This window comes from Pangasianodon hypophthalmus, chromosome 11, assembly GCF_027358585.1.
Source record: "Pangasianodon hypophthalmus isolate fPanHyp1 chromosome 11, fPanHyp1.pri, whole genome shotgun sequence".
NCBI lineage: Eukaryota > Metazoa > Chordata > Actinopteri > Siluriformes > Pangasiidae > Pangasianodon > Pangasianodon hypophthalmus.
In genome coordinates, this window is record NC_069720.1 from 1,814,705 (window position 1) to 1,833,034 (window position 18,330).

Below are 18,330 nucleotides of genomic sequence, written 5' to 3' on the forward strand. Positions count from 1 at the left end.
TACCTCTGACTGGTTCAAAGCACTCACACTGGAGACTCCTTCCATAAATGTTACATTACAGATCAACAGACGTTTTTAATCCGTTTATCATTAGTGGAGCGTTCGTCGCACAAATCCTCTGTGCCTATAGAAACGCTAACGTATTAGAACGAGCGTGTTAATAAAAACCTGCTGCGCTACTGTCAGAGCTGCTGTTACAGAAAATGAATCAACACCAAGCAGAATCCAGATTGTAAATGTAGATACCTCTGCGTGTAGATCTCGGTAATAATGTACGTATAGACGCCTACATGTGAAAGAGCTTGTAGGGTCATTAATAAAAATGTTCAAAGACCGCACAGAGACGCTACGCTCTATATATTTCCCACGCATGCTAGCTAGCGTGAGGCTCCTCCTACTGCAGGTGCTCCAAAATGAGAAAAAAAAAAAAGACGGCTGGCGGTTAACCAGCTCGGTGCGTCTGCCACGGTCTGCCACCACAGACGCAGCCATCTTTCGCTCGACATCAGTCAACCGTCCTACTAATAAAAACAAACTATATTAGCCGATGGAAATTTCTTTGAAGTGTCTGACACTGACACACAAGCCGAGGGGAAATAATTAAAGTACCACTGTGGCATATAAGTGGTAAAGTGGTGCATGAGCGCTCCGTCTGGAACCGAAAGCGATCCGGTCTAATTGAGCAGGCTCCAGTGTGGTTTGGTGTGCGTCTAAAAGCCTGCGAGTCGGGAAAATAAACAAGAGGAAAGGAGATTTATAAGAGACACTTTGTGAGGAAATCTGTGTGGCATTCACCTGCTATTTGGAATGTGTCAGGAAAATAAATAAAGGTTTTTCATTAAAATGTCGATCTACTCAATCCAGTTGGGATCGTACCCAAACCACTGTTTTTTTTAAATCCCATAGATGGCAATCATGGCAAGAAATCTTAATCGATTGTAATAACTTGTTCTCTCCCCCAGAGAAAAGAAATAGCTGCTATTATCATTTCTAATATGAAAGTATATGAGTACGCGTCGGCTATAATTATCGTAAACCCTTGACTCGCTTGTTACGGCATTAGCGAAGGAGGGGAGGTTCGAGCGGCTCTGAGTGACGGTGAGGGATTGCAGGCCGTTTCATGTGGGCTGAGGAAGCTTTGGCGAGTCCCGCAGCTGGAATCATGCGAGTGCTGCTTTGGGATTAGGCGAAAATGGAAGCCAGATGAAATCATGGACGCCTGTTCAATCACAAAGAGCTCGGCACATGAAACGCTCACCTCCACGCCATCGTCCATGCTGACGGCCAGCGATCGCTCAGACTGGACACGCAGTTCTTAACAGCAGCTTCCGGAAAAAAAGATTACAACACGGTAGAAACTGTTTACGTTTTAAAATATTAAATCGCTATTTCTATTCACGGAGACGCAAGACGTTTATATATAAGGGTGTGAATGGCATAAAGGCTCTTATTCATTTAACTGTTTGTTAGTTTTTAGGATTTTCACATTTGACCTTTTTTTCCTCAATCACCAGCAAAAAGTTCAACTTTCCATAAAAAAAACCCTGTCTGATATCAGCACTTTCTCACCTCCTGACCAATCAGGTCGCAAGGTTGAGGGTCAAGAGAAAAAACACAAACAAACAAACAAACATGGAGGACAACAAAGTGAGTCTTCTTAGTGACTCATATGAACATTTCATTGCCAATATTCCGACGTAACTAAAAATCCCACCGTGTCCATTTTTGGGACGTTCACCAACACGTGATGTGGCGTTCCCACGTTAATACGAAGCTACAGCGAAGACAAATCCTCCTCGTCACCACAGTTTCGTCAATCTTTATTTCATCTGCATTACTGAGAATAATAATAAATCTAATTTAAAGAGCAAGCTAGGATAGTTAGTAAGCCGATATTACATTGTTATGATTACAGTGTGCACGTCACTTCATATTTCTTTCTATTTATTTATTTATAAATGTTAGCACAATAGGTGCTCCTGCTAGAGAATATATTATATTTTTTAAAAAAGCCAAATGTTCATTTTATTGATGAAAACAAACAGATAAAATTACTTTTACGACCTTATATATATATATATCTCTCTCTATCTCTGTATCTCTCTCTATCTCTCTCTCTCTCTCTCTCTCTCTCTCTCTCTATATATATATATATATATATATATATATATATATATATATATATATATATATATATATATATATATATATATCTCTCACTCTTGCTGTCTTGCTTTTTCTCTCTCTCTCTCTCACACACAGGATAATTTGACTCAGACAACAAAAAGAATTCATTCATGTCTTTTGTATAAAACACTCAGGACACCATTTTTTAAGGAAAATTGTGTGGAGGGTAAAAAAGCACTGACTGTAGCACTACTAGCTATCTAGAACTAGCACATCTGATGAAACCTTTAACTCCCTTAAATTAATTCCTTTTTCATATGAATGCAGCGTAATTAGTATTCTCGCTAGAGTAAACGGAAGTAAACGCGCCCGCTTCTTTACGAAAGAGCGCTGAATGTTGACGATTTTGAGCTTTTTAGCAAACGATCATCACAGGAAGAGAAAAGGTTTGAAAAACGAGTATCATGAATACTAGACAATACTACATTTGTGTTTTAGAGACTTATTACAAATCTACTGGGCAAATTTGTAAGAATAAAAGCACTAACACCTTTAATCAGCTAAATCTAGATTTAAAAAGTAAAATGAAACTTAAATTATCTCCTAAATGAAATCTAAGAGGTGTAAGGAAACGGGCGATGCGTGGATCTGACTTGTCCTGCTCGTGTCTGAGTCCCTTCAGAGCTGCAACACAAAAGGCGGGCTTGACGGCATCTCCGAAAACACCCGAGGAGTTCAAGAAATGTGTTTTCAATTACGTCCCGGTGGATACAGAACGGCAGAAAAAAAAAAAAAAAAAAAAAGCGCTTGATTTATTTAGTGCTCAGTTCCAATAGCGCTGTGCGTTTCGACTGAGAAAGTATTTCATCCCTCCTCTAATGCTGGAATGTTTAAAGGGCAGAAACACGGTGCAATTAACCTCTCGATAGGTCCGGGGCTCCGTCAATGAGACCGGAGTAACGATGACCGATGACCGATAACAGCGGCCCGAGACACGATAGCAGACGAGGAAGTCAAGTGCAACGTCTAATGAGCTGAAAAACTCGCAGTAAAGTCTCGACGCAATTCGATTGAAACTGAAGAAGCCTCTCTTCCTCAGTGACGCTGTACCACATGACCACACACTCACCTGTCCAAGCTTCAGTCACAGAGACGCTGTACCACATGACCTCACACTTACCTGAAGCTCGGACAGTCACAGAGACGCCGTACCACATGACCACACACTCACCTGTCCAAGCTTCAGTCACAGAGACGCTGTACCACATGACCACACACTTACCTGAAGCTCAGAGTCACAGAGACGCTGTACCACATGACCACACACTCACCTGTCCAAACTTCAGTCACAGAGACGCTGTACCACATGACCACACACTCACCTGTCCAAGCTTCAGTCACAGAGACGCTGTACCACATGACCACACACTCACCTGTCCAAGCTTCAGTCACAGAGACGCTGTACCACATGACCACACACTCACCTGTCCAAGCTTCAGTCACAGAGACGCTGTACCACATGACCACACACTCACCTGTCCAAGCTTCAGTCACAGAGACGCTGTACCACATGACCACACACTTACCTGAAGCTCGGACAGTCACAGAGATGCTGTACCACATGACCACACACTTACCTGAAGCTCAGACAGTCACAGAGACGCTGTACCACATGACCTCACACTCACCTGAAGCTCAGACAGTCACAGAGACGCTGTACCACATGACCACACACTTACCTGAAGCTCAGACAGTCACAGAGACGCTGTACCACATGACCTCACACTTACCTGAAGCTCAGACAGTCACAGAGACGCTGTACCACATGACCTGACACTTACCTGAAGCTCAGAGTCACAGAGACGCTGTACCACATAACCACACACTTACATGAAGCTCAGACAGTCACAGAGACGCTGTACCACATGACCACACACTTACCTGAAGCTCAGAGTCACAGAGACGCTGTACCACATGACCTCACACTCACCTGTCCAAGCTTCAGTCACAGAGACGCTGTTCCACATGACCACACACTTACCTGAAGCTCAGAGTCACAGAGACGCTGTACCACATGACCTCACACTCACCTGTCCAAGCTTCAGTCACAGAGACGCTGTACCACATGACCACACACTCACCTGAAGCTCGGACAGTCAACAGAAGGAAAAAGGGAGAAGCAACGTGTGAAATTTATGTATTACACCACAGGGCTGAATTCTGCCCTCTGATTGGTCGGAAGGTGTTGATTTATTGTCTATAACAGCAGCTCTGATAGCAGCGCAGGTTCACATAAACAGAAAGTTTTCAGTAAGCAGGTGTTTAATTAACATTTATGAAAGGAGACTTCAGTGTCAGAGGTAAAGCTGTAGCTTTAACTTTTCCGACATCTTCAAGACAAACAAGTTTTCTGCTTTTATTTATTTATTTATTTTTTTGGCGGTTTACCAGGTGTGGGTTTTTTTCGTCTTATTAACTTTAAGAGAGAGAAAAAACAGAGGCTGGTGAGGGAAGAACTGTTTATAGCTGCTATAACGTAAGTGAGAACAGGAGCTAACTTCTTTCAAGAATGTTAAATATAACTATAAATAGATAAAAATGACAACATTTGGTTCTTTAGTAAATAAATAATTGTATTTGTTGGTAAATTGCTGTGGCACAGAGGAATAAAGAGGAATAAAACTGATGTAGGAAAATAATCAACGTCAGGATGGAAACAGTAACTCTGCTTCATCACACCATCGCATTGTAGATTATTTTCCTAAAAGAGCGCTCCCCTTAGCGTGTGTGTCGCTCTCGACAGAAGAAAAGAAAATAAACTAATTATTTAAGTGTTAATTTCACAGCACTGATATGATTAATCGAAATAGCGGATATTTTTTGCTCAGGATTTCAGCGTTTGAAGCATAAATTGTACAGCAAATAAATAATTATAGTTTTTACAAACGTTATTTGTATTTTTTCCTTGTGTTTTAATTTTTTTCAGACAAAATTTAATTTTTTATTATAACTTCGATTTTCATGATTTTTTTTTTAAACAAACTACATTTTTATTTTTGGTACCTTCTGTTTTAATTTTTTTCTGCAAACTATTTTTACTGACTTTTTCTACAAATTATATTTTCCTATTTTTTGACTTCCTCTATTTTAATTTTTCAAGCTACTTTTTATGAATTCTGTTTTTTTTTTGTATGATTTCTTCTATGTGACTTTTTTAATTGAAATTTTCTATTACTCTATTCTATACATTTTTTCCTTCTTTTTTAATTACCTTTTTTTTTTTTTATTTTTTTTTTTTTATTTTCTAAAAGAAACTGCTTCTGTTTTTCAAAAACCCACATATTGCCTCTGTTGTAAATAAAAAAAATTTAAAAAAAAAAAATTTTAGGACTTACCGCTAGGAAACGTCCGCTAGGAGCGACCGCAACCTGCTACAGTAACATAAGAATTGAATATTTTTACACAAATTTAGTGAAAAAAAAAAAATGTTATTCGTATTTCATCACGAATCGTACGACCCTGATACGGATCGCGGTTGATAAACAGCGCGCTTGATGCACGTCCAGATTTTCACAGTAAACGATAAACCAGATTCTCAAACATCGAAGAATGAACAAACGTGACTTCGGTTTAAACCGAACAATGCGGACGTCCGTTTAGACGTCAAACCCCGCCCCCCACCAATCTCCCTTTTTTTTTTTTTTTTTTTTAGCAAGAAGCAAGAGAGAGACTTTTCCGAGACATCAAGCTAACCACCAGCGAATCAGATTGGACGACTTCTTATTTCAACAAACTGTCACATATATTTATTTTTAAAAAAACACACACGGCCTGTCCGCTGCCTGACGTATCACACACTGCTGTATGGAACACAGATCAGCTGCTTGTCTGCCATTTTGGTTAGCGATTAGCTGAAAGACTAAACTACAGATTTTTCAAAAGTGCATTTTTGTGACTTCTACTTTTCTTAAAATACTTTTTTTTTTTTAACTAATTCTATTTTTATTTTTAATTTCTTCCATTTTGTTTACTTTTTATTTCTTTTACTTTATTAGTTTTTTTTTTAAACAAACTATTTATTCTTATGGTTTCTTACATTTTAAAGACTTTTATAAATTCAATTTTTTTATCCATTTTTAAATAATTATTTTTTATTTATTTATTTTTTAAACGTCTTCTATTTGAATTAACTTTTTTATAAATTTTTGTTTTTCTATTATTACAATATTCTTTTAAAAAAAAATTTATCTTTGCTTTTTTATTTTTATCTATTTTAATTACTTCTTCCAACAATTTTTATTTTTATGATTCCTTCCGTTTTTGTTTTTTTTTAGTTTAGTTTTATTATTTATTCAATTTTAATACTTTTTTCACAACTTCTAACTTCTTTTAAAAATTTTTTATCATTTTTTCCATTTTAAATGTTTAGGTTTTTTTTTTTTTTTAATAAATATCTTTATGATTTGCTTATTCCTCTCTCTTATGCTTATGCCCATGTCATTACTTAATAATTGATGATGATGATTGTTGTTATTATTATTATTATTATTATTATTACAGTAGATGAAGTGATATCAGGGCCTGTTGCACGAGCCGACTCAGTTAAAGAAAGACAAAAGAAAGCTATTTTACATAAAGCGTATACGAAATAAAGATGATAATGGTGAATCTTGGTGCTGTGTATTTACTCACCACGAGCGGAGGGTTGTTCCACTGCTCGTACGTGCGTGCTGCGTAGGGGTAAATGCGATCGTTGATGATCTGCAGCGTGGTCAATCCGATGGCCTTCATGGAGCTGAAGTACGCGTCCCAGAACCAGCGAGCCTGACAATCAACACAGAACATAACGTTCAACGAGATCATTAGCTAGCGATAAAGACTGCAGTCACTAAAGGGTGTAACGATACACTTCGCTCACGACTCGATTCGAATTTTCTCCAAATATTTTGAAAGAAATTTAACTGAAGAAAATTAAGACTGAAGAGCCTCCATTTTGTTCTGAATCATAAACAATGCGAAACGATGTCTGGATAAAACTGAATAAATTTAAAAATAGCTACAGAGATTTAATAACGTAAACAAAACGTACTACCGGTTCACCATACGTTAAAAATAAATAAATTCCTTAGCCTCTTTCTCGCAGACCGTAGAACGCAGTAGATCAACTCGCAGAGCACGTGAAAGCTACTGAAGAGTTATAACAGTTTATAACAGTTTATAACATGCTGCGATCCAGAGGTTTTTACATCGCATGTTTTTACATCGCGATGTATCGTATCACGATGTATTGTTACACCCCTACATCAGACTGACAGACCAATATTCAATGAAACAAAAAGGAGCAAAAGTTCTACTGCCGCAATTCATCGTAGTCAGAACTCGGAAAGTCGATTTTCCCTAATTCCGACCTGGAATTTTGGGAATGTCCAGATTTGCATGGCTAATCTCTGAATTTATGAATTATTTCTGCATGAAAGCACTTTTTTTTTGTATAATTTATAATAATCTGGTGTGTGTTATTATTTATTAATGGACGTCACATCATGCCTTTTAAAGGTATATTGTTATAATTAACGCTGTGGAACGTCCGCAAGTCGTTACTTCCTGTTCTTAGTTGCGTTATAGCAGCGATAAACAGTCATTCCCTCACGATCCACACACACACACACACACACACACACACACACACACACACACACACACAGACAAAAAACAAAACAAAACAAAAAGCACCACATCAACAAGTGAATATTTTACTTTCTTAAGCAACAACACATTTTATAAATCCGTTTGCTGTTAGTCTTAGATTAGTCCGCTTTACATATCCCTGTGTATGTGCTGTTGCCATAGAAACGACAACAAGCACATTAATATTGACCTGTCGTTCATGTTACAGCCGGAACCTGACCAATCAGACTCAAGAATTGAACTGCGCTGTGTCGTATAAAACATATTTTCACAACACAAAAGCTACACGTCAAGTAAAACTGAGTAGAAAATAAGGTAACAGGGAATCTGTTTAATGTTGTGTGTGTGTGTGTGTGTGTGTGTGTGCGCGCCGCCATTTTGTTGACATCAGGTGTGTTTACGTTTACACTGGAGAACTTCCCGACCTGATTGACTCCTCCACTGCACTTTTCCGCGTCAGAAGGGTCGGGCTTTTCGCCACATACGACGCTTCCTCCGTCTCCCTCCACACTCCCAGAATCCTCCTGGTGCCTTTCTGACCTTCCACAACACTTTCAAAGGCAGCTCAGCATCATTAAAACCCGGTGACACGACTGCAGGGAACATTCTGGATGGTTACGAGCTCTTCAGCCCATCAGTCTTTCAACCTTTTTTGTTTTTTTCCCCCTGAAGTGGCGCAGACTCGGCTCTGCAGCTCCAAAACCCGAGCTCGAGGTCAAAGGTCAAGCCGCGTTATTCCTCATCAGAATCCTGCACTCTAACAGCGCCGATGTAAGTCATAAATTACTATAGTGCTGTATTAATGTAACTAAATCATGGCGTTGGACAGGATCGGACACTTAGAGTAAATTTATCTGTGCACTTTCAAGAACTTTATAATTCCTTAATAAACACACACACACACACACACACACACTTCAAATATTTCAGGACATATTTCGCTACGCAGGATTATCTCATGATAGTGATGACATGTCTAACAATTTCAATAAACAGTATTATTCCGCATGTCTTGTTTTTTTTATTATTATTATTTTAGTTTTGCTTTGTACAGATTTCGAGTTATGAGTTAGAGATATTGTTCAGGATTTTTAAAAATTATTATTATTATTGTTATTGTCCTCAAAAAAAGACTAAGGATTGCCAGCAAGAAAATCCTAGCGTGCAAAACAAAAAAAAAAATTCTACTACAAAATATCTAAATGTATATATAACATCTAGAAGATATTTAAAAACAACAGTGATAATGATGAATTTTTCTGTAAGGAGTCTCCAGTGTCGGCACTTTGTAACAGTCAGAGTTAAAAATAAATAAATAAATAAATAAAATAAATTAAGTTTTACGCCATCTTCAGGAAAGAGGAGTTTACACTTTTTTGCAGTTTCTCAATAACAAAAGAATTTATTAGGAGAAAAAAAAGGCTGATGAAGGAACAACTGTTTCTAGCTGCTATAACGTAAGCGACAACAGGAACTAACAACTTTCAAATGTAACTATAAACGGATAAAAAGTATGTCGTATCGTTCTTGAATAAATAAAAAATTGTAATCTTTGGTAAATTGTTGTCATATACGAGGAATAAAATCTTTGTGGATTTGCTGTTCTAGGAAAATAATCAACTTTTGGATGATCACGCCAGGCCGCTGTTGATTATTTTACTAGAACAGCACGACACACAGCGTGTTATTCTTTACATAACGTGCACACAAACGGAAATGATCCACCAACTGCACAGTTTACGAAATATAAAAAAAACTTCAAGTGAAAATTATATAACATTTTACTCTTAATAAGAAATGAGAACGCATTCGTTACTCGCACGTCTCTCTTCCCTGTTTTTTTTTCAGAACATTTTTTAGATTTTTTTTTTCCTCCTTATCAAAAAAATCCATCATCAAACTCATTTCAAAGAAGTTTATTTTCAAAATGCGGCACTACTGATTACGCACACCACCCATCGCAGAACTGTCTTCATATACCGCAATGATGTTTTCTGTCAAATCGCTCGCTCCTCAGCAACGCGATAAACACTTCCAGGAGAGTTTACAGCTCCTGTCATACCATAAATCAATCAGAGTGAGAGAAAGAATTAACTAAAGAATTAAATTTACAATGATATTAAATACTTGCTTTAAAAAAAAAATCAAGAGAAAATGTTTCAGTAGCTTGAGGTTATACAATTTCCTTTTTCCCCTCATGAGGAAAAACAAGAGCCTCGCTGTGAAAGCGATAAAAGTGTACACGGAAAACTCGGAAGACTCTGAGAGAAACGATCTCGTCTCTCTGTCAGCGAGCTCCATTCGCTCTGTCGGCGGCTTCCCTCCGATCGTCGAGCACATTTTCGGTTTTATTGACTGGCGTGTTTGTTGTCATATGGTCTACAGAGAGCTCTGCATTAGTAGAAGCTCTCTCTCTCTCTCTCTCTCTCTCTCTCTCTCTCTCCCCTCTTTCTTTCCTTCCCTCCCTCCCCGTCCCGTCCCTTTCCGTCCTCAGCCCCTACGGCTCTCGGGCCTTAAACCCCGAAAAGAAATACAAGGACACAAAAACAGCTTTTCTTTTTATGGAGAAGGGAAGAGGACTGAGAAAGACTTTGCGATCCCGAGGGAGGGGGTCGAGCGAAGCGTGGACGCCCATAAATCAGGGCCGTGATGAAAGTTTCCTTTCCAACCGGGAAGAAGGCAGAGAGAAAGAAGAAGAACAGGGAAAAAAAAAAAAAAGGCACCCATCGAGCTCGAAGCTCCGAATCCCTCTCACACTCGAACGCCAGGAGGAATTTTTATGAGATGCAGTTGCATGAGAAGGAAGATAATGGACGGCTCTTCTGTGATAGTTAAAACACCAAAGTGCCAGGGGAAACATGTGAAATCTTATCACTTGAGGTAACAGAAATAAAAATAAATACATAATATTTACTGTATTATATTAAATAACTCTGAAAGAAGAATGTCCAGTAGTCACTCTGGTATTATTATTATTATTACTACTACTATTACTATAATTATTATTATTATTAAGCCACAATAATAAATCATTCCGCATTATTTTTGTATTACTTTTAATTATTTTAAAACAAGTGCCTCGTCATGATGGAAACACTCAGGCCTAAACCCAGATATCGCTTCTCCCTGATTACTAATATTACTATAAAACCTCACTGAAACAGAAAAAAAAAAAAGACTCGGACTTTCGGTTCCTCTCTACCGAGCCTCGTGTGTGCGCTCTAATCTAATCTAATCTAATCTAATCTAATCTAAAAAGTGTGACGCTCTGAAAGGAGTCTCGGTCTGCTCCGATCCGCTTTGTAGGAGATTGCCGAGAAACCGATGTGAACCGAGAAGCAGCTGTTTAACACGTAGCTAACAAATTGTTTGACCTAAAAATCAACAGCGCCTCCTTAAAAAAAAAAAAAAAAAAGGGGGGAAAAAAAAAAAAAAAAAAAAAAAACGTGGTGGTTTCCTGTTATAAATGCATATGGCTACTGCGTACAGAGTTTTTTTTTTTTTTTCTTTCGCACGAGTCGAAACGTTTTGAAGCGCTGTGACGATCGGTCGGGGCGCCGCAAATTACAGTCGACAATTAAAAAGAGGAGCAGACCGCACTTTTTAAAATAAAGTGGGTGCAAAGGGATCTACAAAACATGCAACCTCTGGTAAACAAGGGACCATCTCTCTCTCTCTCTCTCTCTCACACACACACACACACACACACAAGAATATAACACATCATTGGGTGGATGATTGACGCCTGCGCCCTCTGTTGGTGGAATAACAATCAGCACCCTGCGTCCCTAATCGCTCTTATCTCTGCCTTGGAGATTTTTAATCATCACATTAAACATTTGAATTGAACTCTTTCATGTACTTTAACCTGCGTGTTGTTCTGCTGCTCTCAGGACTATTCGCTGTTCTCAGTGCAGAATATTTAAATCTTTTTCCCTTGAAATCTGCTGCACCTGTAACCGTGTACATTTCATACGTCTGTAACATAGCTATATTTTGTTATATTCTAAAATGTTTTTTATATATAATTCTTGTGTCGCATGCATTAAATATTTTAGATGAGAATATTTAATATCAATGATATTAACATGTTCAAATTTGAAGATTTTTAGAAATTTTAAAATATTTGAAGCTTTAAAAAAAAAATTTCAAGTATTCATTAAAGGGTTAAATGCAAATATTTATATTTATTTATTTTATTTTATTTGTACGCTTATTTGCATCCATATGATCTGAAATCAGACGTTTTTTTAAACAGATTTGACTTTCGAAAAAGAAATTTAAAACGCTTGAATTTCACACCTATGATTTCTAAAATTTCTAAAAATCAGTGGCTCATTTGCTCTCTTAAATAAATGAATTAATTTTTAAGATTTGCTTTCAACGTAACCTCCAGGTAATCGCAGAACGCACTCCTCCCCTCGTCCAATCGGATCTTATTTAAAAACGTTAAAATGTTTACTTTGTTATCCCCTATATTAAACTTCAAGCGTTGTTAGGCGAACCTACAAAATAAGGAGAGAAAAATGGAAAGATTTTATTATTTGTAATTTAATTATTATGTGTGTACTTCATTTTGGATTTCACTTACACATTCACACACACACACACACACACACACACACACACACACACACACACACACCCTTAAGCATGAAATTCAGCTTTGGATTTTAGATTGCTCTTCTGCAAACCATCAAATTCAAAACTTTAGATGATAAAAATTCATAATAACAGTCAAACTGAGATATTTCCTTTTAAATAAAAATCTGTAATAGCACTCCATAATGTTGTGGAAACTTTATGTAAGTGCAAGTCTTTTTTATTTTAAATATGAGCTCTTTAATAAAGAATTGCAGGAATATGATTTACATTAATCTGAGCGCTCTATTAAAGAAAAAAAAATCCTCCCTGAACGATTCGCATATTAATCTTTATAATTTAAATCGACTTTTTTTTGTTGTTGGTCTATTTTCACTTTAACTAACGGTTTCCTGTATTACCCACAATGCCGTTGGGCTAACTGCTGACAGTGGCGCAGTGCGATTTCTCCCTCGCTTTACCTTTACTTAAAGAGAGTGATGCGGCGGCGCTTTAGTGTTTTAGCCCGTCCAGCTCTCTCACCTCCTCATCTGGTAAGCTCTGCTCAAACAGATCAGCTTCTGAAGCTTCAAGTTTCACGCTGATACCGCCGTCGCTGTCGTAAATCGCTAACTAGCCGAGCCGAGTCTCTGTCGTCGTATAGCTGCATTGCATTCTGGGAGTTTGAGTCCAGCGCTTGCAGCAACGTCTCCACTACTTCTCACTTTTTACAAGAATAACAAACATACAGCACTAAACGCATCAGAAATATTTAAATATAAACATATTTAATGTCTCAGGATGGAGTTTTCATTTAAACGAGGAAAAACGGAGACAGGAAGTGTGCTTGAACTCGTAAGTAATTTCAGCACATAATAAAAAAAAAAAAAAAAACATCAGAACAAATTAAGGAAGGTGATTTAACTTAATTTATGTCTATACTAAACAGCACTCATACAGGATAAAATGGAGCTGTAGTAATTTAACGAACATGTTTTGATAAAACTTTATGTACGGTAGTAGAGAAAAAAAAAAACAGTCTGGTGTTATTTTTGGCCGCGGCTTGTCTGAAACGATTATTTCCCCGACGCTTCACTGAGGGAGACGCGTTATGAAGAAGCACAGATGGGGATGTTAGTGCAGCGGAACAGAGATCATAACTTCTCACTGGATTAAACTTCACATGACAGCTCGGGATTTAGTCAGATCCAGTCGCGGACTGCAGCAGCGCAGCTCCGTGATTGTAGAGCTCGCGGAGACACCTGATTCGACTCAGCGGTTAATTACCACATTTATTCGGTGTGTTAAAGGACTGAAATCATTAAACCGCTCTGGAATTCGATCCTCCAGGACTAAACCCTGCTTTTACGCTATTAAAGCCGCACACACTACAATCTGTGTGTCATGCTGTTCTAGTAAAATAATCAGCGATGAAATGGAGTTACTGCTTCCAATAACGGCACATCTCCAGGTGTTTTATTCCTCTTACATCGCAGCCTACGATTACAATTTTTTACATTTTTCATTCGTATTATTAATATAATTACTCAACACCACCATACTTTTTATCCGTTTATAGTTACGTTTGATGTTGCTGAACGTCCACGAAACAAGTTCTCTTTCTTCTTACGCTACACCGGCTATAAACATTCGTTCCCTCACTAGTGTCTCTATTTTTCTGTCTTGAACCACAAAAGAAGCGAAAAGAAAAAAATCCTCCTCAATCATGAAGACGGCAGAAAACTTAAAGCTACAGATTCACCTCTGAAACTGGAGACTCCTTCCATAAACGTTCAGTTTACAGAAAACTTTACCATAACGACGATTACACACGTAGCTTATTAGTGCAGCGTTCGCTGTACAAGTGTCTGTGAACGAGCTGTTACTATAGTAACGAAATTTACGTGTTAATATAAACCTGCGTTATGGTATAAAAATATACATTAAAATCGTACAGTGGATTAAATTTTAATTACATACGTTACAGTTATCTTAGAGCTTCAATTACTTTACAGAAGCTGTTTATTATATATTTATTTCGGATTTATTATATACTTCTTTTGCACGTTCAAGTTCATATTAGTATAAAAAGCTCGTTTCTGTACGTATATCTGTTAACACGAAATACTTTCCTTCTTAAAAACGCTTTAAAAGGTTTATTGGACAATAATTCTTCACCTTAAAATCCACCTCCTCACCTGTCTTTGCATCTCCTCCACCTGTCTGTGAGAAATACTTTTCAAAATCATGTACATCTCCGGAAGTTTCTCCTCCGGAATGACGACTGATGCTCTGAAAACATAAAAGCGCAACAATTTAACCCTTTACATTCAGAAACGATTATAAAACATACACAGAAATTTTTTTAAGATGGTTTCATGAATTAAAAAAATGGTTAAAACATATTTCAAACATATTTCGACTTTTAGACTAAATATCTGCTACATTAATAATAATTTTAAAAAAATTACAAATGTAAAATATAGCAAAATATTTGTTCAAATATCCAAAATGTTAAAAAAGTTATATATTATTTAGAAATTTTGCAGTTCAAACATTATATATCTAACTTTACTAATAATAACGTTTGCTATAGCATTGACATTTTTTCCCCACTGTCAGCCATGTTGGATTGTTAAGAGCAACACTTAAAAGATTAATTAAAAAAAAAAAAAAAAATCAAAAAATTGGTGTATATAACATTTAAATCTAATCTATTTCAAGCTTAAACAGTGAGCGAGTACATATGAAAGGGTTAAATTACAGAATTTTCCTCTATAACGCATATATTTGAGGTACGTACCTTTTCCAGTCCAGCACCTCGGAGAAGGGCAGGATGTACGAGTCGGCCATGATGACGGGAACACAACCTGCCTGCAGCACGTCGCTGAGAGTGGCCTGGCCGAGTCGAGCGCCGCGTAACACCACGCAGAACGACGACTCCTACGGCACGATAACAACAAAGAACGATGACGAGAGCAAAACGTGTGCCTCTGTCGCTACGGAGTCTGAAGGGCAACGTGAAGGGCCCGGGGGTGCCAATACTTTTAACCTCGGTGAACAAAGAACGAATTTGAGATTAAGATTTTATGTCGCTCATGAGTAAGAAAAAAATTTAAATTTTAAATAGTCTGAAATTTTAATCGTTGTGATAAGTTCCATTTTATATAACTATAAACTTAACTTTTTTATTATTTTATTTATTTATTTTTTTTTTTTTAAATTATAATGATCAGAAACCAGCTTGTGCAATTTAATTTATTCAGTCAGCTGCCTAGCTTTTGCCTCTTGGTCTAAAAAAAATAAAATACAATAAAATAAAAAATAAAGGCTATTAAATAAAGTAAAACTTTATGTGTAAACTATATTACTTGGAAAGTCGATCACTTCACTCTGGGGTAAATTTTTCTTTTCAATTTTTTTCCTTTTTATGTAAAAGTGGCTCCTATGAGAGGGAGTGAAAAAGATAGATAGATAGATAGATAGATGAATAAATGTTAAAAAAAAATGCAGGCGCACAACAAAAAAAACCCTAAAAGAACCAGAACAAAGCAGGGTCTAATACATAAAAAAAATTAAGTGAATGAATAAATATATAAGTAAATAAGAAAAAACATGCATGAGCACGACAACAAATAAAAAAAATTATTAAACTGCAAAACAAGGATGAACACACTACAGAAAAATACATTTAAAGATGAATGAATGAAAGAATGAATGAATGAAAGAATGAATGAAAAGGGAAATAACATGCATGTGCACATCAACAAATAATTTTAAAAAAAAACAAAGCATCAAAACTGGGATGAATACATGACAAAAAAAAATTTAAAGATGAATGAATGAATGAATAAAGAATTAAGAAAAAGCACACATCAACAAATAAAAAATCTAAAGAGCACAACAGGAACACATACATTAAAAAATTGCAAATGGAGAAGAAAGAAAGAAAGAAAGAAAGAAAAAATTTAAAGATGAATGAATGAATGAATGAATGAAAGAAAAGGGAAATAACATGCATGTGCACATCAACAAATTAAAAAAAAAACAAAAAAAACAACGCACCAAAACTGGGATGAACACATGACAAATTTTTTTAAAAGAATATTAATGAATGAATGAATGAATGAATGAATGAATGAAGAAAAAGCATGCGCACATCAACAACTACAAAAAACCTAAATCAGCAAACAGGGACATGAACAAGATAGAAAAAATGTAAAAAGATTATAAATGAATGAATGAATGAATGAATGAATGAAAAATGCATGCCCACATCAACAAATAAAACAAAACAAAACAGCAAAACAGGGAAGAATATATCACACAAAAAATTTAAAAGGAGATGAATGAATGAATGAGTAAATGAATGAATGAGTAAATGAATGAATGAGTAAATAAGGAAAAACAGATTAAAATAAACCACTAAACGGATATATACATGACAGAAAGAAAATGAAAAAAGAAAGAAAGAAAGAAAGAAAGAATGAATAAGTAAGAAAAAATATGCCTGTGCATCAACAACAAAAAAAAAAGAACAGCAAAACAGGGATGAATACATGACAGAAAAAAAAAAAAAGTTTAAAAAGAGAAAAATATACAAGACAAAAATACAGCACAATGCGAAGATAATTTTTTTTAAGAATCTCTTTAAAGCCAGAGGCAGATTTCTGCTCACTGATCAGCCAAATAAATGTTAGAACGCCAAGTTTATTGAAAGGATTTGGCCGTAAACACGGCCGGCGAGATTAAAATGAGACGTGGACTGGCTGAGAAGGCGAGTGCGGTGAAGTTCCTGCGCAGGTGAGTTACCTGGAGGATCTGGGGGTAGTCGTACGTCTGGCCCTTGGAGCAGCGTTTCCGGGCCGAGGCCACGCCCTGAGAGAGGTTACTGCACTTGTCCAGCAGGAGGATGGACTCTCCGTTCTCCTCCTTCAGCCTCTCCAGCTCTGTGCGGTACTCGCGATGGACGGCTGTCTGAGACGACAGGATGAAGTATCGCCTCGGGCTGAAACACGAAGCCGAGACGTTCGAGTCGACGTTCTGTGAATTATTATTATTATTTTTTTATTAATACGTAGCGTAAGAACAGAACTCACCCGGGCTGTCTCTCGGGGAGATCGACTTCAGCCGACAGAGGGCTGTACACGGGGACGCTGACATCGTAGCCTTGTCTGTAGGTCCACGTTGAGAAACCGCCTCCAGCTAGCAAAGCTCTGTGCAACAAACCACATATATTATTTATTTATATATATATATTTTATCGTACTGTCTCAGCGTCCTTGCGTTGTATTCTCAGCGAGCTTTACGAGAGAAGACGCAGTGCTACATGCAGGGGTGCCAATAATTATGATACACATGTTTTTGCACACACTTTTGAAAAGTTTTGAGCGATAAAAAAAAAAAAAAAAAAATGCCTGCTATCCTTCAACTCACAGGTGTGTATACATTAAAGCGCTCGTTCATTAAAACGCTTAACGTTTCCATAGCGACAGCTCATTCACGGGGACGTGTACGGCGGAAGCGCCGCTAATAATAGATTTTTTTAAAAACGCGTCTTCGTTGCTATGGTGATGTTTTCTGTAGATGAGATGTTTATACAAATATCATGGAAGGAGTCTCCAGTTTGAGCGCTAAGTTTTCCGACATCTTTTTTTTTTTCGGTAACGTGAATTTTTTGTCTTATTAACTTTAAGAGAGAGGAAAAAAACAGAGGCTGATGAGGGAAGGACTGTTTACAGCTATAACGTAACTGAGGACAGGAAATAACTCGTTTTTTGGATGTTTCACAACAATAAACGTAACTATAATTTCTCTCTCTATAAACAAAAAATGCTCTCTCTCTCTCTATAAATAAAAGAAAAATGCTCTCTCTCTATAAAAAAATGCCGTCTCTCTCTCTATATAAACAAAAAATGCCGTCTCTCTCTCTCT

The 18,330-nt window shown here is 37.0% G+C and overlaps 1 protein-coding gene across 1 annotated transcript in view; it reads right to left on the bottom strand.

The window, feature by feature from the left end:
• Positions 1-18,330, bottom strand: part of ext2 (exostosin glycosyltransferase 2) — a 52,382-nt gene that overhangs the window by 22,181 nt on the left and 11,871 nt on the right. The window contains exons 5-9 of the mRNA XM_034308644.2: positions 17,496-17,612; positions 17,209-17,404; positions 15,200-15,339; positions 14,595-14,688; positions 6,820-6,951 (exon numbers count right to left, since the gene is read on the bottom strand). Coding sequence (XP_034164535.1) covers positions 6,820-6,951; positions 14,595-14,688; positions 15,200-15,339; positions 17,209-17,404; positions 17,496-17,612 — 679 coding nt within the window. The remainder of the gene's footprint in view (positions 1-6,819; positions 6,952-14,594; positions 14,689-15,199; positions 15,340-17,208; positions 17,405-17,495; positions 17,613-18,330) is intronic.